Source organism: Mixia osmundae (genome assembly GCF_000708205.1).
Source record: "Mixia osmundae IAM 14324 unplaced genomic scaffold scaffold_6, whole genome shotgun sequence".
Taxonomy (NCBI): domain Eukaryota; kingdom Fungi; phylum Basidiomycota; class Mixiomycetes; order Mixiales; family Mixiaceae; genus Mixia; species Mixia osmundae.
This window is the reverse complement of record NW_014575558.1, coordinates 993,837-1,016,722: the sequence shown is the minus strand read 5'-3', so window position 1 is coordinate 1,016,722 and position 22,886 is coordinate 993,837. Positions and strand designations below refer to the sequence as shown.

The following is a 22,886-nucleotide window of genomic DNA, read 5'->3' as shown; positions in this document are numbered from 1 at the left end:
GCTGAGGTTGCATCCTGCGTCGTCTCGCCTTCCTCGCTATTCTCAGCAACTGGATCTGCTGCTGCTCAGCCATAGCCACTGGTCTCCTGTCGTGCGATGATAATGGCGATAGCGTCAAAACGATCTGACTGCTTGGATATGGCTTTGGCGATTCGCAAAACTATCGCGAATTATCGTCAGGTTATCATAGTGGATATGACGAAGACGCCGAGATCGACTTGACAGTCCAGCAATTGGCCGTTCGCTCCTACGTCGAGGTGGTACGCTTCTCTTGCTATCTGCGCGCCTCCGCCAGCTGAACGGCCAGGATATGCCAGCAAAGGTGTTTTGCGCGTCACTCGATCAGTACCGTTGGGCAACCTCGCTCGATACTTTGGATATATGATTCTCGTGGTCAGCCGCCCGTACAAACGATACTATTTGCACTGCTGCCGTACCTTCACGACCACCAGGTTTGAGCTTCATCTGACAGTAGCCCAGCCATTTCGCAGCCTGCCCGACAAGACTACATGATACGTATCCTGCGTAGCAGAGGACAATGACGGGCTATGCGATCGTCCGTTTGGCGTGTCGTCGCGATCTATGGGCTGATCGTTGCGCAGGCTCTCAGCCGGATCACTTACCACCAGGTGCTGCCTTCTCAAATCGGCTGAAGTTAGCCGATGTGACTTCAATGTCAAATATCAATGCAGCCTACACGGACCTCATGCAAGTTGTAGCAAGATGGAAAGATGATAACGCTGCCTTGGTCAAGGCGCGCTTCATGCTCCGTGCCATCCTTACCGTAGATCAAATACAGCAAGATCTTGCGCTGGTCCGACGTACGCAAGCAGTGGGCAGGATTGAGTTCCGGGCAGTGGGCAGCGATCGTATCAAAGGATCAACTCGCATTCAACGTCACCGCGTTCGACGATCATACGCTGTGGCTCGATGGCGGCAAGGGAGTGTCGTACTACAGTCAGCTACAGGTTGAAGGCTTTTTCATTCACTACGCTCCCGCTCGAGTGCGCTTCAGCGTACGACCCAAAGATATTGAAATGGCCAGATGCTGTGATGCAGACATTTTGCTGGATATAGACATTCCTCTCGAATCTGATGGTAACCTCGAATTGTCGCACCAGCAGCATTTCACTGACATACGTGCAAGACCGCTGCTTTGTGCAGCAGGAGAAGATGACAATCTCATGTGGCGGTCCCATACGCGACCAACGAGTGTGATAGCACGCATATATGGTCAGATTCAACGGATATGCTAATGCTACGAACAGGTTCACTTGATTTACGAAGCAAGTTGCAGCCAAACACGTAGGCTTTGCTTATCGATACTCACAGCTGAGCGCACGAGCTGTCAAGGGGATCTCAAATGGACGATGGAGGAGGACGATAATGGGTTTGCGACTGCGTAGCTGTACTGTATGTACAGGCTAATGGATATATCTTGAGGACCATTTGACTCTGGCCTCGCAGGACATCCATCCCGTGACAGCTGCACGATGTCAGTCAGGCTGATAGTATTACAGGGGCTCGTCTGACCAATCAGTGGTGAAGAGGCGGTTGCAGTAGCTATATCGCGGCTTGTCAACACTATGTGTGATGCAGGGTCCGGACTCACCGTCGCAGCTCGGCAGTGCGACGAGCTCATTGCAATAGAGCGCCATCCAGCTCTTTATGCTAAGCACCTCTCCGCTGATGAGATCCAAGACGCCGCTAGTGATGACGCGCGCTTGACAGCAATCGTGCCCTGCCGACGAGCATCAGCCCTTGGGCGAAATCTGAGAGCATTGGACCAACATTGGCGAGGTCTTATCGGTCTTGCATTGAATTCTAACCGGATTTCCTTGGGATGCTTGACATAGTAGCTTTCATAGTCAAATTGCTGGTACCAAACGATGTTTTTCGAGTTGTCGAGGAAGAGGTTGTAGCTGGGAAGCCATATCGATACGTTGAGTTCGATCGGTACCTGTGATGCTATCGGAATAGTGATTTCCGGTGTGACCGCGCAATGTCCTTCCAATCCTCCTTGTAGCATGAACGAGTTGTCCTTCCATTCTCCCGTCCCATCCCTCTGGATCCATTGGAATTCGGTCACGCAATGATCAACAAAGCCGGGCGGTCGAACTTTCAAGGTGTGTGCTGCTTTGACGAGTCACATCAGCTCTGACAGATAGCACGGGGCACCAACGGACGATTGCATGTCCCGTCGTTGTCGCCATCTCGGAAGCAGGAGACGTAGCTCTCCGTGGGCAGATTCTCAACGCGCTCTGCGGCGACATAAATCTCAAAGGCAAAGGGCGTAAAGACTCGACAGCAGGCCTTGACTTGCATGTCCGGATTAAGGGGGCGATTGACGACCATGCCTTCGACTCTGACTCGTCGAGCATGACCGGGGGTGGGTACTATCACCCCGTATCTTTCGACGTTGGTAGAGCTTGTGATGCGAGCCTGGACGGTGTCAGCGAAGGTTGTGACTTCGACATCAAGTTTGTGTGCCCACAAAGCCCAAGTGAACAGCGGTTCTGGGTCGCGATCTTCGCGCCGAGTCACGGTAGGCTCGTCGCAGTGTCCCTGCGCATCAACCTCAGCGTGTCGTGCTACGAAGTGTGTCGAGACAGGCGGACAGTGCCGAATCCCGTGACAGTATACAGTCTGAGGTTGGGGTCACGGCGATCAAGAGCATGAGCGAAGGACGTTGCCGAGATAAAGAGCACAGAGGCAAGCGTGCAGAAGACTCTCGTGGATATGATCAGCATGCTCGGATCACTAGCTGATGGTGGCGCGAGTCGTTCTTAGAAGGGGCAACTCGAGGAGAAACCAATATAATCTGAGTTTCAGTGAATTTCGGGAGTGTAGCGCATCTCGCTTTCTCTCGAGAGCCAAAGACACTCTATCTCTCACTCATGATGCTCCCCGTTGCTTCCACAGACAGCAAAGTCCCACGATATTTTGCATCATACGAGCCTCGACGAAGCTCACGATGCGCGCCGACAATTCGAAGCAAGCTCTTCGGCCGATTGTGTCTGCAGCTCAAGTTGGCACAAGACCTCTGAAGATCCGAACAGGCTCTACATAGCAAGATCAGCCGATCGGCTATGGCTTGCATTGATATGTTACGCGAGTATTGCGCCTGTCTGAAGCCAGCAAGATTGTGGCTCGTAGAATGCCATCAGGTACACATTCCAGCGATGCGTTCGAGATCAAGCGGTCACTGCTACGTAGCCTCTTACGGCCTAAAGGCTCCCTCAGACCAGCTGAAGGAATCTGTCAGCAGTTTGTTGTAAGTTGCACGGCCATCAATCGCGCCCGTTCGGCGACGCGATCAGGCTGCATCTCACACTGCACTCAGCATGCGGCGTGCGCGCTACCCACTATGTGCTGGTGTCCGAGGTGCGTCACCATGGCAAGTTCTACGATGCTCGCTACCGCCTCGTCATCGACGACATTGCAAGTCTGCCGTGGCCTCACGCGACGACGATCGACGCACCGTAAAGAGCCCGCAAGCCAACCGTGCCTAGATACTGTTGACAGCGCGCCTGCACTGTGTGACGCATATTTCGTAGCAACATTGACTCGCACTGTCGTAGTAGCAAAAGCTCGCAAGTCGAAGACGAAGGCATCCATGTTCGCAAGCCCGATACTGCCTCTATGTGGTCTCGCGATGGCTACAATCTCGCCGGCCGTTGCGGCCAGATATAACAAAGGCGCCTGCGCTGCCGTCGACGTGACGACGGTGTCCATTTTCGGCAGCCCAGATGCTACAACGCCAACGCTAGAGATGTCCTTTTGTCTCAACTATCGCCCTAAGGATGGATATGTCTGGCTGTCTGGCTGAGTGCCGTCCGTTGATCGCTGACTGGCGCGACAGTACTTTGCCCCTTTTGGATCGTCAAAGCCACAGACAATCTACACGCCTGTCTGGCTGGTAGAAGACCTGCGAGGCTATCATAGCGAGGGTTTCGATGTCTACGGCATGGACGGCAGGACGCCCTTCACGTTTGCGATCTACTTCTTTGCCAGAGGCGCTGCAATCGAATACACCTACATCGATCACTTTAACGCCCAGAATACCAATTTTGATACGAGGAACATCCACTCCAAGGTCACGATTGGCGGGGTTGTCCGTCCGACGTGGCCGGGAGAACTTTACTGAGCAGAGCGCCATCGTTGCCTCACAGCGTTCGTGCGCATAGATGTCGATGAATGCATGTGTGTCCGACGATGACGATGAAGCGAGCAGTTTCTGGATAGAGGAGGATGCACGCCCCAGCGTGGCTTATCAGCCGGTCAGCGCATCGACGGCGGGCAAGTCGCGTCGTCGTCGTCTTTATCATTATCAGGCCTATCAGGCGCGGGCCTCAGAGCAGCTCAGCCACTGCCAACCAGCCTGTGGTGCACTCACCCGACCTTTGCAATGGTATCAATCAGGCCGACAGTCTACTACGGCACATTTGTGCACAGTCTCGACGTGCTCACGCTCGAGTACCTGAAAGACACTTTGCTTGGCGTTGACGAGCAGGGCGTCATCAGCTTTGTCGAGCAGGGAGTGAGCAGAGAGGACGTCAAGTCGAGGATCACCAACAAGGGTAGTCAGTGGCAGGATGCAAAGATCGTCAGACTTGCGAGGGGAGACTTTATCGTGCCTGGGTATGAGTCGGCCCTCTCAGCGTCATTGACCGACTGACACGGTCTGCAGGCTTGTGGACACTCATACACATGCGCCACAGTAAGCAGAACCGTGCAGTCCACGTCAGTCAGCTGACGGGTGACATAGATATGTCAAGTGAGCCCGGTCTGGCTTGCCAGGCTGCGCTGTCGTTGATAAGGACGCCAGCCTGGGCTTAGGACAGCAGCACGAACTGCTCGATTGGTTGGAACATGTCCGTGTGATTCGCAACGTCAAGTCTGTGCTAATGCGCAGAGATAGATCACCTTCCCAGCAGAACGAAAGGCAAGCACTAATCTGAGCAAACTCTGGCCGAGCTTATAGCTGCGCCAGTTCGAGAACCCAGTATATGCTCAAAAGGCGTATGAGGCTGTCGTCACGCGAGTCATCAATTCGGGTACCACGACGTGCGCGTACTATGCTACCTTGCACCTCGAAGCCTCAAAACGACTTGCCAATGTCTGCTTCGAGAAGGGCCAGCGAGCACTCATCGGCAAATGCTGCATGGACCGTAACAGTCCAACTTGGTACCGTGAGAAAAGCGCGGCCCAATCTGTGGAGGACACCAAACGTCTCGTCGCTCATGTACGCGATATGTGCTACGAGGCTTCCCATCCGCTTGACGCGCCTCAAGAACGCAATCATGAAGTCCATCGGACGTCCTCCATCTCCTCCAATTCGTCGGCCAGCTCGACTTCCTCTCACTCGTCTGCCTCCTCAAACGGTCATCACAAGCATGTCACCCTCTCAAAGTCACATCGAGATGCCCGCGCGCTCGTTCATGCCATCGTCACGCCTCGATTTGCCATCTCATGCTCAGATGCTCTGCTCGCGAGCTTGCAAGCGCTGCTCGCTCAAGACAAGACCTTGCGTGTCCAGACGCATCTGTCAGAGTCGCCAGCAGAAATCAGCTACACGCGAGAGCTTTTCCCTTTTGCTGATACATATACTCATGGTATGTTGACCTCGAGGGACACATTCGGGCCTGACTGATGCCGAGAATGACAGTGTACGATCACTTTGGCCTCCTCAAAAACAACACCATCCTGGCGCATTGCATTCACTTGGACGATGCTGAAATGGAGCTCATCCGCGCAAAGGGGAGCGGTATTGCTCACTGCCCTTCGTCCAATCTCAATCTGCGCAGCGGCGCCTCTCGCGTACGCTTCTCTTATGCGCGACGCGCGTCCTATCGTTGACATGGCTTGAGCAGGTTGCCGAGATGCTGTCAAAAGGCATGAAAGTGGGTCTAGGCACAGACGTCTCTGGCGGTTTCGGCTTTGGCATCTTGACAGCTTTGCGAGAAGCATCGGTCGTCTCGAAGGTCCTTGCATTCTCAGCGCGCGATAATGTCGCAACGACAACGAAAGGGCGGCGAGGTCGCTCGCAAACGCCAAAGGGCGAGGCCAATATCCGCGTGACTTCACAAACCGGTAGATCAACAGTAGAGGCAAGTTCAGACAAAAGTGTTCAAGTTGAAGTGCGGACCGATGAGGGCGAGGATATCAAGGCGACCGCCGAAGCGGCAGACGGGCCTGACTTCCATCCCGACTTTGCGAATCGGCATCTGCCTCTCGAGACACTCTTCTATCTCGCTACGCTAGGCGGCGCTCAAGTGTGCGCCTTTGACGAACAGATTGGTAACTTTCTAGTCGGCAAAGACTTTGATGCTTTGCTCGTTCAGACTGGTCAGAAAGAACCCGACAACGTCGCTCCTGGTGACGTATCGAGTGCCGAGGATGCGATACAGACGACCCCTTCGCCTTATCCCGAGGGTCTGAATCCTGCCATCTTCGTAGAACCGGACGAGTCCATCGAGACGCTTTTCGAAAAGTTCCTCTTCTGTGTCAGTCGCGTTGATCGGTGGCCAAGTGTGCTGATTGACACGGACGTCAATAGGGTGATGATCGCAACATCGGTTCCGTCTTTGTACGAGGACGGTGCATCGGCGGTGCTAGACCGCTGCAGCGCTGATGCGGCATGGCTCGCCACTGCGATGCCAGATTATGAATCTAGATTTCTGTGCTATCCGGGTGATACCACCGCGCAACGCCGAGGGTGAGGATGAGCATCGTGCCGGTGAATATGAAGAAGACGTTGCCCTGGCCGTTGCCCGTACCTGGCCCACCGCCCGCTGAACCAGACAATGCGTCGCGAAGGGGCAGGAAAGTGAGGCCAATCAGCGCGTTTGATGTCCAGTTGACAGCGAGTCCGAAACTGGTTGCGGCAGCAGATGCCTGGTTGCTCGATCAGCCCACACTACTGCTAGAGGACAGACATAGATGCTTACGTGCTCCGGCACGACCTCGCCAACGAGAATGAACAGCAAAGGACCCAGACCGATAGCGAAGCTGGACACAAAAGTGATGATGAAGATGCTGGCGAACGCACTGAGACTGTGATTGATTGCCATGGCCAGCACGAGCGAGGAAATGCACATGCCGATCGAGGATAGCAAGAAGAGCGGCTTACGACCCATGTTGTCGATGAGAACAATCGACGGGAATGTCATCAGAACGTTGACCGCTGTGACGAGCAAGGCGATGTACTTGGCATTTGTAGGCATGACCGTCATGAGAATCGAAGTCGAATAGTAGAGCACGGCATTGACGCCAGAAACCTGCTGGCCTGCAGAGATAAATGCTACGAACCACTTGCCGTTTCTGACGGCAGGCTCGCCGCTCTTAAGCAGCTCCGGGACGCTCAAAGGAACGTATCGATCCGGCTTGGCGCCTTCGAGTGCGTCTTGCTCGCCCAAGAGAGGATCGCTCGCTTGGGGCCCTATGAGGGTAGAGGAAGTCTTGCGAGCCAGCTCGTCCTGTTGCGCTTGCCACTTGGGTGATTCCGCGACTGATGCCATCAAGAGTATCTGCGAATCTGCTGAGCTGTGCGTGATACGTTCAGCAAGGAAAGATCGCCGACCTGAATGAGAGCAATGATCCCACTGATAAAGGGTATGTAGCGCCATTGGCCAGGTCCGACGAAAGGCAAGGATAGGGCCTGAGCTGCAAAGATGCCGAGGACTATAGACAGCTGCGTCATGATGCCGATCTTGCCTTTCATCTTGGACGGCGCAATCTCTGAGAGGTACATCGGCACAAGTACGGTCGACATGCCGCAGCCAACGCCAACGAGTACGCGCCCGAAAGCGATCATCCAGACAGAGATTGGCAGCGTCATAGGCAAGCTGCCAACGATGACGAAGAGGGCCGCATAGACAGTGGACCTTTTTCGGCCATGCGAGTTAGCGAGCTTGCCAGCTAACAGGCTGCCTATGAGCCCACCGAGCGTATAGGCAGATGTGATGATGCCAAATTCGACATTGGTCATGGGGATGCAGGTAGGTAGCCAGTCGACGGCCGAGTCTACAGGTCCCGATCGGTCCAGACATGTCAATGCGCCGTGTATCGAATTGAGAGCTGAGATGTGGTAGCCGTACTGAAAGCTGGCAAGACAGATGATAGCTATCGGGAATGCAAGCGCAGTCATGCTGCACGAGCTCAGAGCCAGGTGAGCCGAAGCGGGCTTCGTTCAGGCCCCTGTGATGGTCTATCGGTCGAGGATCAGTGAGGCTTGAGTCTCTCTGTGTCAGCCTGAGCTCGCTCAATGTCACGCGTCACGTGTCACAGTGCAGACCTGCGGCCCTCTCAGTCTGCCTCGAGCCTTGCGCATCGGCCAGACATGATTGCCTTCCTCTACGTACTGCTTCTCTTGCATCATCAAGCACCGTCAGCGCTAGCTCCGCACACCGCCGCCACGAGGAATTACTGCGATTACGTGCCTCGTACCTCAGTTTACTGCGATCCTGTGCCCTCGCTCGGCCCGCTGTTCTACCCGGTCTCGCTGCAAGCCTTCTTAGACCCAACAGTCGTGATGATCTCACTTAAGCCAAACCATCCCACGCTGAAGAGGGGAGCGACATGCCAAGAGAGCCCCAAGGGCCGCAGTGTGAAATGCCGTGCGCAACTCCTACAGGGCGACCCATCGCACGCCGTATACGAAGTCAGCCAGCGCATGACGATGACGCTGCTGCCCAATCCGATTGCTCCCGCTTGGCCGATTCTACAGCGCTGCTGTCGTGTCTACCACGAGGTTATCGTTCATGTGGGCCTCACGGATCGTCAGTCTCCCGTCGCTGCCCATCATCTTCTGACAGCCTGAGCCATGCCACAGGTGACTTCAGATACGACGATCAGAAGGCTCGCTGGAGCTGCGACTACGACGAGATCTTCTACCGAAAAAAGGATGAAGGCGAACGGGGCGAGTGCGCAAAGCTCATCCCTCAGAAAGGTCGTCATGCTTCAATATCATCTTGAAGATGGAACTCACGGGTGTGCAGGCAACGGCGCATGTCCCATCCGTTCGCCGCAGCCCGTCTTCGAACTCGCCACTACATATTCAGGCTGCAAGACTCCCCCGCCTGCGCCTCAGATTGCATAGTACCGCTCTCAGTCAGAGGTGGAAGACAGGGCGATGATATGCGTTCGCCGCTCGTCCGTACGATCAAATTGGGAACTGTAGATGAAGCGAACAGGTAGTCGAGCTTACACTGTATCCGAGATCTGCCACTTGTAGCCAAGCACGATAGCTCGCCAAACGGACATGGATCTGATTGCTTTGGTCGCATTGTCGAAGCATATGTTACGCTCGAGCGAGTCGCCAGTGGGGAAATGCAAATTTGCGACCACGAAACCCGTCATCTGACCTGCAGACGTGGCCTGACTCCCGCCAGATGCTTGACACCAGGCCATCGCGCAGGGAGGACCGTCCAATCCTGCCATTCAGATCAACCTAAGCAACAGATGTCCATATCGGAGGCTCACTGTGTCAGAGTCAAGCGTGAAGCCAGCCAAGCTGATGGCATTCTGATGACAATGGGCAATCTCCAGTATGAATGTTTGTGGCGAATTTGGCAATGCTTTGCCTGACATTGCTCCGGAGCCAAAGCTCGCCATTGCAACTTAGACAGGGCAGGATGTACGTGATCTGCATGATGTACTCAGGATCGAGCTTTTGTAGACTCTGTGACGGGCAGAGATTGAAGTCGCGCTCTTCTGTGCCCGTTGACTGGATCACACCCCAACGGCCGTAGGCGTATTGCAGCTCAAAAGTGTCCGTTGCAGTGTCATGACGATGGCTTCGTCTCGGATTGGCAGAGCTCAGCGCGCTGCATTGAGTAACCGTAGCTCGTGCAAGACACTCCATCGTGGCGTTCGAGCAGGGTTGGTGAGTGCCTGCATGCCATACACGAGCAGTCGTACGGCGGCCACAACAGCAACCATCCATCTCGATTGGAATCCAATCTCGACAGTGCAAGAGGCGCATAGGGTTGTATTGATATCGGTCATATCCGCATGTAGTGATTGCAGAGCTTGTTGTACGTCGAGCGAGACCAAAAGCATTATGACCTGGCAACAGTGCGCCACAGAGAGGTCAGCTGCGCCGAGGCGGCTGCTACCAGGTTGGAGAGCATTCCCGTCTCGAGCCTGCAGACCATTTCCTGCGTGTTCTCGCTGTCCAGTATGGCTATGTGCAGCGTTTCCTTCGCCACGGGGAGAGACAGAGCAGCCATTTGTGAGCTCGTAGTTGTGATTTTGAGCATTGTGGACGGGCGTGCAGAGGTTCAGTGGAGGTGTTTTGAGGATACATGTGCAGAATGCCATCGGAATCCTGCCCAGACTCTCTCGAAACTTGAGCCAGCATCTGAGAACAAGGAGCCATGTCGACTCGCTAAAGGTGTGATGTCGACAAACGCAGATGAGTGAAGTATCGATCTGATGCCATGAAGACTGTCATGTCATATCAAGTCTGACAATCTTCACGTTTTACATGAATGTGCGACCGATGTTCCTGGCAATTTGCCTTCTCTTCCTGACGCAGCGAAACTCTATCCGACAACTGAGGGGCAATCCCGCGGAATTGAGGGGCAATCTTGTGGGCGGGGAGGCGTCTACGGGGCACCTGGCGCGACAGCGGTCGAGAACTGCCACGTCACTGGATCGAGTCACTTGTTAACAACACCAAATTTCGCAGGCTCTAAATGACCTGAAACTTCGCTGAGAATGTTGTATGACGTTGTGGTGCCTACAGCCGTACGGACAAGGCTCATCTCAGAGATTTTCTCAAAAGCCTGCATCGTGCATATTTGAGCATGTTCTTCTTGTACACTGAGTTTAGAGCAAAAGAGTACCAAAATTCGTCCAGATGCTATAAACCGCTAGCAAGAACCATACAGCCCATTGTGACTTTGGTGATCTCTTTTACCGCACATGGCGTCGAAAATATTTGACGCGTCAAAAACTCCATGACACGTGACTCGACCTCCGAGGCCATCAGCGAAGATGAGTTCGCCTCGGGCCAAGGTGCCGGGAACAGTCGTCCTCAAAAGGATCCGAACCTTCTCAGCAAGCGTGCGGGGCAAACCCAAATAGGCTCGCGGTGAGGCTGACGGTCGAATGTTGAAGTTTATCTCAAAAGACGAGTGAATTTACTTCACACATACTCTCATCAGATTAGCATCACTGAGACATATGTATCAAAAGGCTTGCAATAATCTCTGGCTACTCAGTGAGACTCAGTGAGACCGCAGTGTATTGTAGACGCGGGGCAGTCCAATCGCATTCGGACTAGTCTCGCACCATTGTATCGCGCGTTCAGATCATCATGATCTTGAGCTGTGTCGGACCCCTAGCTTGCTCTGTGCCCAAAGCAGCATGTCTTCGGTAATAAGTGCGCAGAGTTTACGTAAGCTGACAGACAGACGGTCAATCCTTGCTCGCTCGGAAGTCTAGTGGCGCGCGCGAAGGTCCTTCTGCCGTGTTGCTCAATGTCGTTTTTTGTAATGCCCAGCTGGCTGACGTTGCTTGCGTGAATCATATCGATGATGCCAGACTCGTGCCACGTACAAGCCACAGCTCGGGCATCCAAGACGTCTTGCTGAGCTCTCCGGGCTCGAACACACTGCTGAGTGTGGAAGACATAGCGGTGACGATGCTGCCTTGAGCGCTCGCGAAAGGATCTCCGAGCGAGCGTGGGAGATCTGACGGTTTGAAGAGCGCCAGACGCAGGCTGATGTCACTCGTCTGGTGGTTGACATTGTGTACTTTGAAAGCAGCTGCAATGAGATCGAGTGACCGGCCGATGCTAGTTGATTCGTCTAGCCATACAGACTTGCTCTCGCTTGATCCTGCAGAGGTATGGCAGCGCGCGAGAAAGTAGACCCTGTCCTGCTCGGCTACGGCGCGCTTGTTGAGATCGCCAGGAACGGCCTTGCCTTTAAGTCGCATACGCTCAATGACGGCGTTGCGCTTGACAGCAGGCTTTGGCTGAACGGTCGACGGGCTTGCACGTGCAAAGTTCTTTGCGATGAGATCTCTGGCCTTGCGAGAACGCTCTTCTTTGGAGCTCATGGCAACTTCGCGCTTGGCATCTATGGCTGCATAACCCGCTTGTCGGTCCGGCAAGAGTTCTGCGAAGGATGGCCCTACAGCTGGACCGACACGCGCTACCGGGATGTCAGCAGGACATCCGTGATCATCACGCGCTGCGTGGTGACGACAGAACCTCAGCTGACATGCAGTACATGCGATGGGCAGCCAGTCCAGTGTGCGGCAAGTCGGCAGTGCACACTGAGCGCCGATGTCGTCCACATCGTCCGTCATCGGTCGATTGAGAGGATCATCCAGGGGGTATGACCGGAATTACGCGAGCTCCAGGCAGAGTGGCACGGGCAGCGAGCGTGGTCAACGACGCGTCAAGACAGAGTGGCAAGACAACTCGTCATCATCGGCCGGGTCGCCTCACGAGATCAAGTCTACTCTCGCATGCTCAAGCGCTTCGGTGGTCTCATCTTCGGTCTTTCACAAGCATCTCATACGAGTACACCGCATCTTCAGGCAGCAACGATGGCTTCACAAGCGCCGTGCGTGGCTCGTTGGTCAGCTGGACAAGCGCAATGCTGATGGCCGACCGCAAGCACAGATCCGGCAAGGAGCTCTGTACAGTCGCCAATGGGTGCTTCTGGGGAACAGAGCACATGTTTGCCAAGCACTATGGCAGCAAGGTCGACTCCATGAAGGTCGGATATTGTGGTGGCAAGGAGAGCTCGACATCGCCAAGCTACAGAGAGGTCTGCTCGGGCACGACGGGACATGCAGAGGCGCTCCAGATCACCTTTGATCCTAGCAAAGTCAGCTACGAGGAGCTCGTGACGTTCCATTTCAGGATGCACGACCCGACGACGCTGAACAGGCAAGGTGGCGATCGCGGGACTCAGTATCGGTCTGCCGTCTACACTCACTCTGACGAGCAAGCCAAGACTGCCGAGAAGGTCAAGGCAGACGTACAGGCCAAGCATTGGAAGGGTCAGTCTGCGGCAGTCCATCATCCTCGAGAGCCTCGTGCTAACGCGATCTCCAATCAGGCAAGACCGTCGTCACAGAAATCACGCCGGCAGGACCATGGTGGGATGCAGAAGACTATCACCAAAAGTACTTGCATGTACGTGTCAATCTTTGCGATCTGCATGTCCGATGCTGACCCTGCCTTGCTGCAGAACAATCCTGGCGGCTACGAATGTCCCGCGCATCGGTTGTATTGGTAATTGCTCTTGCTCAGATGTGTGCTGTATATTGCACGCAACTATAAGTGCAGTAGATCGTCGCTCTCTGCGGGCACCTCGAGCATGCTTTGATAGCCCCTGAAACTGAGCACGACTTGTCATGTGCAGCCCGTTTGACGGTGCGCGTTCTCTCGCGTCCAGTCGAGTCGGCCGAGTCGAGCGATTGACTCAAGTCCGCACAAGACTACCTCGTACGTGTTCTGCAGAGGCGCATAAGCAGATGCGAGCCTGACTGATCGGTCAGCTGTCAGCAGATCTGTCCCCTCAGGCAAACTCAGCAGCCGACCGCCGTCACAGCGTCAAAGCCGCGTCATCGTCTCGAGCTTGGTCAGGCCACCATGGCGGCAGAGGAGGGCGAGAAGATGGCGACAGACAAGCCAGAGGAAGAAGAGCTGCCTCAAGAGATCCTGGACGCCTCTGCGGATGAGATTGCTACCCGCATGCGCCTCATCGACAATGACATCAAAGTGCGCCTCACGTCAGGATCATCTTGTGTTCTGCAAGGCTGACAGGCCATCACATAGGTCATGAGATCAGAGCAGGGCCGTCTCAGGCATACACAGAAGGAGATGCAGCTCAAGCTGGCCGACAACTTTGACAAGATCAAGAACAACAAGCAACTGCCTTATCTTGTCGCCAATGTTGTGGAGGCAAGCCATTGATGTTGTGAGGGCTACGGTCGCAAGCTAACATCCACGATCACCGACAGCTGCTCGAGATCAACCCAGATGGGGACGAGGAGAATGACGGGGCGAACGTAGACCTCGACTCTACCGTCAAAGGCAAATGTGCCGTAGTCAAAACATCCACCCGTCAGACGATCTTCCTGCCCCTCGTCGGTCTCGTCGACCCCAACAAGCTCAAGCCGTCCGATCTTGTCGGCGTCCAGAAGGATTCGTACCTCATCCTCGACACACTGCCATCAGAATATGACTCGCGCGTCAAAGCTATGGAGGTCGATGAGAAGCCCACAGAGGCGTACACAGACATCGGTGGCCTGGACAAGCAGATCGAGGAGCTCGTCGAAGCCATCGTCATGCCCATGAAGTCTGCAGAAAAGTTCAAGGCACTCGGCATCAAAGCCCCCAAAGGCTGTCTCATGTACGGACCGCCCGGCACAGGCAAGACTTTGCTCGCTCGTGCATGTGCCGCACAAGCAGATGCTTTCTTTCTCAAGCTCGCTGGACCTTCTCTCGTCCAGGCAAGTGCTGTGATCAGCTGGCTGTCTTGACAGGCTGATATCCGCTGCAGATGTTCATCGGCGATGGTGCAAAACTCGTCAGAGACGCTTTCGAGCTTGCGAAAGAAAAGGCGCCAGCTATCATCTTCATCGATGAGCTCGATGCGATAGGTACCAAGCGGTTCGACAGCGAAAAATCAGGCGATCGTGAAGTGCAAAGAACCATGCTCGAGCTGCTTAATCAGCTCGACGGCTTCGGTAGCGATGATCGCATCAAGGCCAGTACCTGTCCTCGAAAGCGCCGACATGAGCTCACACGGTCACGCGAGCAGGTCATTGCAGCCACAAATCGGATTGACATCCTCGATCCGGCGCTCTTGCGATCTGGCCGATTAGACCGCAAGATTGAGTTCCCCTTGCCGACTGAGGAAGCGCGGGCGAGAATATTAGAGGCACGTTACTCGGACGTCTGCGCACACACGTGCTCACAGGACGAGTAGATCCACTCTCGAAAGATGTCACTCAGCAATCGCATAAACTTCGAAGAGCTCGCGAGGAGTACAGATGAGGTCAGTCTCTGGCTGCCCTGAGGTGGCAAGACTAAACGTCTTGGGTGCTACAGATGAATGGCGCGCAGCTCAAAGCAGTCTGTGTCGAGGCAGGCATGATCGCGCTCCGAGAAGGCGCTACGGCACTGAATCACGAGCATTACCTCAGCGGCATTCTCGAGGTGCAGTCGCGCAAGAAGAACGATCAGTTTTACTTTGCATAACGAGCAAATGCATATGTGTGTATCGATACAGAGGGCGCGTCTAGGTTGTTGTGTAATCAGTCCGCGTTGGCTTTGGCGGTCAGCTCGGCTTGCTTTCTTAGCGCGCGAGGTGCGTCACACTTGGGCAAGATGACCTCGACCAGACGGGTTTGCTCGAGCGTAGCGAACGATGCGTCTGCTATGAGCGCCTCGAGCTCTGTGCGTGTCGAAACCCGCACTGAGGTCGTCTTGCCTGCCTTTGGTCCGAAAAGCTCTAGCAGCTTTTGCCACTGCCAGCCCTGAATGTCGTTGTACTTGGCTTCCATGCCATGTATGAAGCGCTCGATCGCATAGCCATCATTGTTCAGCACAAAGATGATGGGATGAAGATCCTGGCGAATGACCGTGCTGAACTCCTGCGCTGTCAGCTGCAAGCTGCCATCGCCTATGAAGAGCAAAGTCCGCTGCTTCTTGCCTAACTCTCTTGCAGCTAGCGAGCAACCGAGTACGGCGCCTCCTGTGTAGCCAATGCTGCCCCACAAGACTTGAGACACAAACACCGCGTCTGGCGGAAATTGAACGTCGAGTAGCCCGAAGGAAGAAGTGCCAGTTTCGCCGATGATGATGTCGCCTGCCTGAAAGAACTTGCCCATTGTGGGCCAGAAGTAATCTTGCGAAATGATCTCCGAGTTCTCTTTGGGTTGCTCGAGCACCTGACCGGCATTCTCTGGTCGAGGAATCTTTTCTTTCTTTGTAGACTTTGCTATCGCGCCCAGTGATTTGATCAGCTTGGGTAGAATCGTGTGAAAGCCGACATCCTTGTAAGTGGCGTATTGGATCTGCGTGTATCCATGATGTAGCTTAACCTCTTGATCAGGCCGGATGTTATACGTGAACGAGCCAGAATTGAAGTCAGACAGGACTTCGCCCAAGGAGATTGTTAGATCAGCTTGCTCTACATGAGCTTGCACGCTGTCCTCGGATGTCGCGCCTGCATACACGCCCCCGAACTGAGGATGATCTTCTCTGATGGCAGATTTGCCCATAGGCGTGGTGAAGAATGTGATATCCGTTGCTTCGATGAGCTGCTTAGCCAGATCCTGTACGCCGAACCGTACCGCACATGCATCGATGAGTACGATGGGGCGTTGCGAAGCTTTGAAAAGCTTGCCAATCTCATTGACCACAAAGTCTTCCATCTGCACGCTCATGTCAGCCTGCATGATCAGTGCATACGACAGCATCTACCTTTTCGGACACACTGGACGTCGTGAGGTGTTTATGAATGCTTTGTGGCGTCAATTCGTCTTCGAGTGGCTTAGCATCGATCTGAAGAGGCACAAGGTCCGTCGGCAATGAGATGTATCCCGGTCTGCATTCGGTCATCATCTCGACGAGAACTCGGTCGATCTCTGCACTGATCGAGCTCGGACTCGCAAGCGATTTTGCACCGAGTATGGCGCTCGAGCAGGTGACGAGCTTGCCAATCGTGGAAAAGACGTCGAAGCGCCCATCACCAAGCGTGTGATGCAGGAGGGCGTGATTGCCCTGCAACTTTGTCGAGGGTGCGCCGACAATGTGTAGAACAGGCAAGTGCTCGCTGTAACTGCCCGCGATGCCATTGAGCGCAGACAGCTCTCCGACGCCGAATGTAGTGACGAGAGCTGCTAGACCTTGCTTGACGCGGGCATAACCATCTGCTGCATAGGCAGCGTTGAGCTCGTTGGCACACCCGACATACTCCAGTCCACTCGACGGATCAACGACATAATCGAGGAATGCGAGGGTAAAGTCGCCGGGAACTGATAGCACTTGCCGACAACCGAGCTGATGGATTCGTCTGAGCAGGTAGCCCGCTACTGTGATCTTGCCTGGCTCCAGCTTGGGCAGCGAGAGATCTTCGACCATGCTGGAGAGGTCTGCAGGGCTTCGTTGATGTCAAGGGAGCTCCGAACTTCGCAAGCCTTGTCGATATAAAAGCGCGGAGCGCGGACGTTACTGCTCCTTCTGTGTGCCCCAAACGTTGTTGCAGTGACATCATCGAGATGTGTCTGTGCTTTGCTGCCTCTTGCACACCCATTCCTCTCTCGTCGCTGTCCAGATGATCTTCACTCATCTCCGAGCGAACGGGAGTGTTGTCAAGACCTCGTCAAACACTATGGGCTGACACAAAGTACCTCGAAGTTTCGTATTGTCTGCATTCTTACCCTCCCTTCAACTCAATGTGGCTCGCATTGCTGCCCATCTTGATCGGCTCTGTCTGTGGTCCACCCAAGTCATCCCACGAGCTTTGCTTGAGTGTCCAGTCGTGCTGCATTGGAACACACACTCTGCCTGGCACTGATGCGCCATCGTCATTCGAAGTCTTCTCGGGGCCGTGTCCGTCTAGTTCTGCACACCTTGTTGCTTGTCTGACAGCGAACGCAGCAAGAACACTCTTTCGCAGCACCGTGAAGCCTGCAGCTGATGGCGAGTTGACTCTCTGGGCCCACGTCAGGTAGACCAACCTGAAAAACCTTGCGGTCTCCAGGAGGCCCCGACTTGAGCTGCACCAGCCGGACCGGTATTCCCTGGATACCCGATTGCTTGCTTGTCGAATCCAGGATGTCGCCGTCTTGGACCGAATTTGTCGTGGATGTCAATGCGATCATGAAGAAACATGTTCAAGGCAGCTCGGACATGATCGTGGCGGCGATCGCAGACTGCTGTGATCTCAGGTGGGAAACAAAGATGAGCTGGCATCTCAACACGGGTACGATCGGCTCGATGTCGGCTCACCTTTGCGCTTCTGACCCCATGGTAGGTGACATCGAGGCAACGGAGCCTATCTTCTTTCTCAAATGCACGAATGCCTGGGGAAGAGTCACTCGTTATCAAAAAAGGAAATGCAAGGCCTTCTTTCGGGAAACAGTCTACTACACTTGCGAATTGGACGAGCTAGGCAACACCTGCGGGCTTTCGCTAAAGAGCTGCGAACGCCCAATGATTGTTATATCAAGCGAATAGCGAGCTTGCAGTGAGAACGCAATGCAAGCACTTATTGCGCTGCCTCTCAATTCAGCAACAGGAACGCAAATTCGCTGTGGCGTGGGCAAGCTTTGTTGAGAGTACGTCCGCCGGAACCCTGCTGACGGACGCCACGAGTGTGTCATTCACATCATCTCTTATTGACAATGCCTGCGTCGATGCTCTTGCAAATTGCTATCATACTCGAGCGGTGCAAGACAAGAAACCCTGGTCGTCAAGGCTTCAGGAGAGATTCGCTCGAAAAACAGATCACTGGGCAATAGCATATCTATCGTCGTTAGCCCGGCAAACTCAATTTTCCTGCATGTCGCTGCTCTCGCTACTCGGCCTGCTGGTCACTTCGGTCACTGCTCCTCCGCAAGGCTCTGATGAGCTATGCGTGGGCGTTCAATCGTGCATAGTCAACTGTGTCGGATCGCACACTTTACGCGGCGCCGCCACACCATCTGCTTTCGAGGTTTTCGCAGGACCAGGTCAGTACGGCGCCGTACAGACTTGTCGGCCTGACCATTCGAACAGCGCGAATGCTGTTCCTTCAACAGCTTCAGATCTCCAGAAAGGGCAAGTCTGACTTCCAAGGCCGTGCTCATCTGCTTCCTCTGAGCTTCGAGTGGTGCAGGCTCTCTGGAGCTGCGCTGCGATACGCAGCACGATCTGCAATGGATTCCGGACTGCACACTTGTCGAAACTCGACTGTCCCCTTCCAAGATCGAGTACATTGTCGACATCAGCGCGATCCTCGAGAAGCACGTCCAAGGTACCTCCACCGCCATCGTCGCGGCCATTGCCGATTGCTGTGATCTGAGATGGAAGACGCGCATGGACTGGCACCTTGACGCAGGTCAGATCTGGCACCTGCCCGACTATCGTGTTGCTGAGGTCAATGCTAGATGACTTTACAGCGACAGCACCAACACTTGTGCTGGACTGTTCGAACGCTTGGAAGCGATATACAAGCTATCTTGACAAGAACTGCAACAATTTCTTCGCCAAGAGGACCACTTTCAACTGCGAACTGGATGAGATGGGCGACACTTGCGGCTTGACGAGAGAGATCCTTGCCTCTCACGAATGTCGCTTTGCAGACGGCGCCAGCTCGTCCTAGCCCTGTCAAAGGTGCATGTAGCACATGCAATCTGGCCTCGCTCACTCGCAAGAAGCCAAGTTTCGCGTGGATCATTGCACGCACTGCTCTGCGTAGTCCGGCGCGGCCAACGGTCTAAATAGGCCCATTGGCGCTCTAGCTTGCGTGCATGCTGATCACATGGATCTCGGCCGACTTCGCGTCGCAGCTGTACATCTGTCGCCATGCGGACCGGCGAGAAAAGATCATTCCTACGATTTCCGAGTGCCCCCGGACAGTCATCACGCACTTTCATCAATCGTACTTGCCCTCATCTTGAATACCTGCGTGGCTACAGCTACACTCATTGATGCTCGTGCGAATCCATATCAAGAGGAGATGGTCGTTGTCAAGACACGTCTCAAACATGTGGATCGACACAATCTCGAAAGACGTCATCTGCTCTGCACACTCGCGTACCAGACTCAATGCTGCACATCTTGCTCTTCACGTTCATACTGCAAGTCACCGCCCCGCCGAAACGCAACCAAGAGCTGTGCTTGGGCGTACGGTCATGCATAGTCAACTGCCTTGCGTCGTTCACTTTGCCCGGCGACCACGAGCCATCCTTTTTCGAAGTCTTCTCGGGACCGGGTTCGTTCATAAGACGCAGCTACATACCTGTCTGACAGTCCGGGTAGTTCAGACGCTCTTCCGCGCACGGGTCCGGGCTATATCGAGCGATGGCGAGTCGTTCGATTCGCGCGGTAGATACAGATCTGAGCCTCGCCGTCTGCAGGCATACCTAGCTTGACCTGCCTCAAGGAAATTGACTACCCATGGTCACCAGACTGCCTGCTTGTCGGTTCTCAGATGTCACCGGCCAACATCGAATACGTTATGGACGCCAGCGCGATCATGGAAAAGCACGTTCAAGGCACCTCAGCTGCAATCGTTGCCGCCGTTGCAGACTGCTGCGACCTGAAGTGGGAGGCCCGGATATTATGGTATTACAGCAGAGGTACCTTCGGAAAGCTGAGGTTCGAGTGCGCACGTTCCTGATCCAATCGTCAGATGACTTTGCTGCGACAAGGCCAACCTTTGCACTGAGATGCACTGATGCCAAGAAGAGATATTCCAGCTACTACAATCTCAGCTGCATAGCCTTCTTCCGACAAAAGGTGACTTTCAAGTGCGAAATGGACGAAATGGGTGACACGTGCGCACTGTCACAAGAGCTACAGACAAAGAATGGCTGTCAACCTAGATCGCTCGCCAGCCCGCAATAGATGAGCGCATTGCAACCTATCGTCTTATCACGCGCGTCTTCAATCAACCATGTCGAATACTTGCTTTCTGTTCCCATCACAGCGATGGAATGGCTGTCGTCATCACGACACTCGTCGCAGAAACCCTGAGCCAACGTTTAGGAGCATCGTCGTCGTGACAGAAGCCTCCTCCAAAAAGCGCTCATTATTGAGCTGGGCGCGTCAGCATCTCTACTTTCGTGCTCTATCTGCAAATCCGCTCCTGCTTGATGCTACTTCTGCTCTCTTCCGTCCTCGTGGGCTCCGCCATCGCTTCGCCAAAGAGCACCGGTCAGCTCTGCATAGGCGTGCAGTCATGCATCGTCAACTGCATCGGGTCATACATTCTGCGCGGCGCAGACTCACCAGCAGCCTTTGAGGTTCTCTCCGCGCCGGGTAAGCGCAGTGTCGCCGCAATCTATCAGCCTCATCTAGTAGCTGCCAGATAAAACACTGTTCCGTGGTCGAGTGCAGCTTGCGCGTGACGAAGGCAAGGCAGTTTTGCGCTCATCACCCCTCGCTCTGAAACAGTTTGACACGAACAGAAAGCATTGTCTTGGGCTGTCACAAGCAGCGCGACCAACCGTGGGGTCCTGATTGCAAGGTGATCGATGTGCGATCGTCACCTTCGACGATCGAATACATCATAGATGCTGAAACGAAGTTCGACAAGCACGTTCAAGGCAGCTCACATGCCATCGTCGGAGCAGTCTATGACTGCTGTGATCTGAAGTGGGAAGCACAGATGACTTGGGACCTTACCTGGGGTCCGCACAAACCCTCGCGAAACACGGGCCACTGACCAATCTCACAGGCGATTTCGATGCAACAGAGCCTACTCTTGTCTTGCGATGCTCGAACGATCGGACCAGATACTCCAGAAGCGAAGGAAAGTCATGTCAAGAGCTGTTCGAGCAAGCAGTGCCTTTCAGATGCGAATTGCTCGCCGGCTATGGCACTTGCGCCTTGTCAAAGGAGAGGAGAGGCCCTGACGGCTGCCACTTCATCACGGAAGCAAGCTCGGCGTAGACTTCTCATTGCAAGCCGTACATAGAGAGCGCCTGCGTCTGGCAACCATGTCACAGCTCGAGGATTTTGCGGAGGGATGCTTGCGCTTGGGTGGCTGTCCACATTGCATGTCGGCGCTCTGCGCCCAAAAGCGCGACGCGCACTTCTCTATCTCTTTCTCTGGTCTGATCGTCGCGGGTACCATACCGGCATCCTCAATCGATCTCCAGCTCTATCGGAGGGACAACGTCAGCATGCGTCCAGACAAGCACGGTATCCGGCCCATATTAGGGGCTGCTCAACGGTCGTGAGGGCAAGGGCAGAAGTCTGCCGCATACCCTCTCAGACAGTGTCATCTAGTTTGCTCGAGCGCTCTCATCGATGTGGCTCACATTGTTCCTTGCTCTGGCTGGATCAGCCGTCGCTCCGCCGAGAAATCTGGTCGAGCTTTGCATCGGCGTTCAGTCATGCATAGTCAACTGTTTTGGGGAGCACATCATACCTGGCACATCGGCGCCATCGACTTTCCGGGTCTATGCAGGGCCGAGTGCGTGTGATCTCCCTTGCATGTGCCGTTCTGATGGAACAGTCAGCCAAGACACTCTTCCGCGCCCTACTTCAGAATATAAACGGTACGTCGTGCTTGGCAACGTCCCTAGACACAGAGCTTTGAGCGTCGAATCGTACAGGCGTCCCCAATGCGTACTGTCACCAGTCGAAAGGTCAGCCGTGGTGGCCGAACTGCTCGCTCGTCGGGTCGGATTTGTCGCCTTCTCAGACGGAGTATCTTGTCAACGCCACAAAGACTGTGGACAAATTCGTCCAAGGCAGCTCAGACATAATCGTCACGGCGATCTCCGACTGCTGCGAGCTGACATGGGAAGCGCAAATGCAGTGGAGTCCTGGAAGGGGTATGTTCTGATGATCTGCCTCTCCCGATATGGACTGATGAAGTCGATTAGCGAATGACTTTACCGCAACAGAGCCTACCTTAAGCCTCCGATGCACGAATCTCGTGACGATACCGTCCACCAGGAGCGGGACGCGCTGTCAAGACTTCTTCGGTCTGAAGACCAGATTCGATTGCGAACTGGATGAAGATGACGACGGCTGCGCTCTGTCGCTAGAGCAACGAGTCAGCAAGGGCTGCCGTTTCCGAGAGTCAGCAAGCTCATGAACAGCTGCCTTAGCATTGTTGGCTGCATTGCGCCTCGTTTGACCACATGACTGATACGCATGCATTATGAGCAAGCTATGTGAGTCGCTCGAG

At 54.4% G+C, this 22,886-nt stretch overlaps 12 protein-coding genes across 12 annotated transcripts; 7 read left to right on the top strand and 5 right to left on the bottom strand.

The window, feature by feature from the left end:
* Positions 1-538: 538 nt before the first annotated feature.
* L969DRAFT_18198 (uncharacterized protein) lies at positions 539-1,256 on the top strand (the record flags this gene model as incomplete). Its single annotated transcript, XM_014711710.1, has 4 exons — positions 539-556; positions 611-784; positions 834-1,098; positions 1,168-1,256. The coding sequence occupies 4 exons, from the start codon at positions 539-541 to the stop codon at positions 1,254-1,256; spliced, it is 546 nt and encodes a 181-aa protein (XP_014567196.1).
* Positions 1,257-1,326: 70 nt separating this feature from the next.
* Positions 1,327-2,953, bottom strand: L969DRAFT_515033 (uncharacterized protein). The gene is made up of 6 exons (XM_014712202.1): positions 2,619-2,953; positions 2,187-2,565; positions 1,792-2,133; positions 1,613-1,741; positions 1,534-1,563; positions 1,327-1,486 (listed from the first exon to the last, which is right to left on the bottom strand). Exons 1-6 carry the CDS (start codon positions 2,748-2,750, stop codon positions 1,425-1,427), a joined length of 1,074 nt encoding a protein of 357 aa, XP_014567688.1. The 5' UTR covers positions 2,751-2,953; the 3' UTR covers positions 1,327-1,424.
* Positions 2,954-3,655: 702 nt separating this feature from the next.
* Positions 3,656-6,634, top strand: L969DRAFT_95270 (uncharacterized protein; the record flags this gene model as incomplete). Its single annotated transcript, XM_014712201.1, has 10 exons — positions 3,656-3,811; positions 3,863-4,096; positions 4,188-4,386; positions 4,431-4,641; positions 4,829-4,874; positions 4,922-4,945; positions 4,994-5,615; positions 5,669-5,820; positions 5,874-6,506; positions 6,560-6,634. The coding sequence occupies 10 exons, from the start codon at positions 3,656-3,658 to the stop codon at positions 6,632-6,634; spliced, it is 2,352 nt and encodes a 783-aa protein (XP_014567687.1).
* L969DRAFT_88594 (uncharacterized protein) lies at positions 6,414-8,258 on the bottom strand. Its single transcript, XM_014712200.1, has 4 exons — positions 7,583-8,258; positions 6,951-7,529; positions 6,560-6,897; positions 6,414-6,506 (listed from the first exon to the last, which is right to left on the bottom strand). The coding sequence occupies exons 1-3, from the start codon at positions 8,147-8,149 to the stop codon at positions 6,673-6,675; spliced, it is 1,371 nt and encodes a 456-aa protein (XP_014567686.1). The 5' UTR covers positions 8,150-8,258; the 3' UTR covers positions 6,414-6,506; positions 6,560-6,672.
* L969DRAFT_516083 (uncharacterized protein) lies at positions 7,954-9,215 on the top strand. Its single transcript, XM_014712199.1, has 4 exons — positions 7,954-8,226; positions 8,290-8,780; positions 8,834-8,950; positions 9,000-9,215. Exons 2-4 carry the CDS (start codon positions 8,342-8,344, stop codon positions 9,098-9,100), a joined length of 657 nt encoding a protein of 218 aa, XP_014567685.1. The 5' UTR covers positions 7,954-8,226; positions 8,290-8,341; the 3' UTR covers positions 9,101-9,215.
* On the bottom strand, positions 9,205-9,785 carry L969DRAFT_625740 (uncharacterized protein; the record flags this gene model as incomplete). The annotated part of the gene is made up of 3 exons (XM_014712198.1): positions 9,484-9,785; positions 9,366-9,434; positions 9,205-9,306 (listed from the first exon to the last, which is right to left on the bottom strand). The coding sequence occupies exons 1-3, from the start codon at positions 9,613-9,615 to the stop codon at positions 9,205-9,207; spliced, it is 303 nt and encodes a 100-aa protein (XP_014567684.1). The 5' UTR covers positions 9,616-9,785.
* Positions 9,786-9,819: 34 nt separating this feature from the next.
* Positions 9,820-12,321, bottom strand: L969DRAFT_50243 (uncharacterized protein; the record flags this gene model as incomplete). Its single annotated transcript, XM_014712197.1, has 2 exons — positions 9,820-10,449; positions 11,566-12,321. The coding sequence occupies 2 exons, from the start codon at positions 12,319-12,321 to the stop codon at positions 9,820-9,822; spliced, it is 1,386 nt and encodes a 461-aa protein (XP_014567683.1).
* A 162-nt stretch (positions 12,322-12,483) lies between these two features.
* L969DRAFT_95264 (uncharacterized protein) lies at positions 12,484-15,232 on the top strand (the record flags this gene model as incomplete). The annotated part of the gene is made up of 12 exons (XM_014712196.1): positions 12,484-12,581; positions 12,641-13,023; positions 13,083-13,159; positions 13,215-13,252; positions 13,427-13,471; positions 13,525-13,747; positions 13,805-13,930; positions 13,990-14,481; positions 14,532-14,738; positions 14,793-14,912; positions 14,961-15,029; positions 15,083-15,232. The coding sequence occupies 12 exons, from the start codon at positions 12,484-12,486 to the stop codon at positions 15,230-15,232; spliced, it is 2,028 nt and encodes a 675-aa protein (XP_014567682.1).
* A 56-nt stretch (positions 15,233-15,288) lies between these two features.
* Positions 15,289-17,119, bottom strand: L969DRAFT_76081 (uncharacterized protein; the record flags this gene model as incomplete). The annotated part of the gene is made up of 2 exons (XM_014712195.1): positions 15,289-16,410; positions 16,460-17,119. 2 exons carry the CDS (start codon positions 17,117-17,119, stop codon positions 15,289-15,291), a joined length of 1,782 nt encoding a protein of 593 aa, XP_014567681.1.
* Positions 17,118-18,440, top strand: L969DRAFT_511881 (uncharacterized protein). Its single transcript, XM_014712194.1, has 4 exons — positions 17,118-17,590; positions 17,639-17,680; positions 17,742-17,963; positions 18,015-18,440. The coding sequence occupies exons 1-4, from the start codon at positions 17,434-17,436 to the stop codon at positions 18,215-18,217; spliced, it is 624 nt and encodes a 207-aa protein (XP_014567680.1). The 5' UTR covers positions 17,118-17,433; the 3' UTR covers positions 18,218-18,440.
* A 102-nt stretch (positions 18,441-18,542) lies between these two features.
* On the top strand, positions 18,543-19,343 carry L969DRAFT_95261 (uncharacterized protein; the record flags this gene model as incomplete). Its single annotated transcript, XM_014712193.1, has 4 exons — positions 18,543-18,711; positions 18,758-18,799; positions 18,858-19,079; positions 19,129-19,343. 4 exons carry the CDS (start codon positions 18,543-18,545, stop codon positions 19,341-19,343), a joined length of 648 nt encoding a protein of 215 aa, XP_014567679.1.
* A 385-nt stretch (positions 19,344-19,728) lies between these two features.
* L969DRAFT_104073 (uncharacterized protein) lies at positions 19,729-22,793 on the top strand (the record flags this gene model as incomplete). Its single annotated transcript, XM_014712192.1, has 14 exons — positions 19,729-19,825; positions 19,884-19,955; positions 20,003-20,047; positions 20,101-20,322; positions 20,376-20,520; positions 20,796-21,004; positions 21,054-21,098; positions 21,154-21,375; positions 21,423-21,501; positions 21,624-21,889; positions 22,035-22,163; positions 22,210-22,248; positions 22,306-22,527; positions 22,579-22,793. 14 exons carry the CDS (start codon positions 19,729-19,731, stop codon positions 22,791-22,793), a joined length of 2,007 nt encoding a protein of 668 aa, XP_014567678.1.
* Between the last annotated feature and the right edge of the window lie 93 nt (positions 22,794-22,886).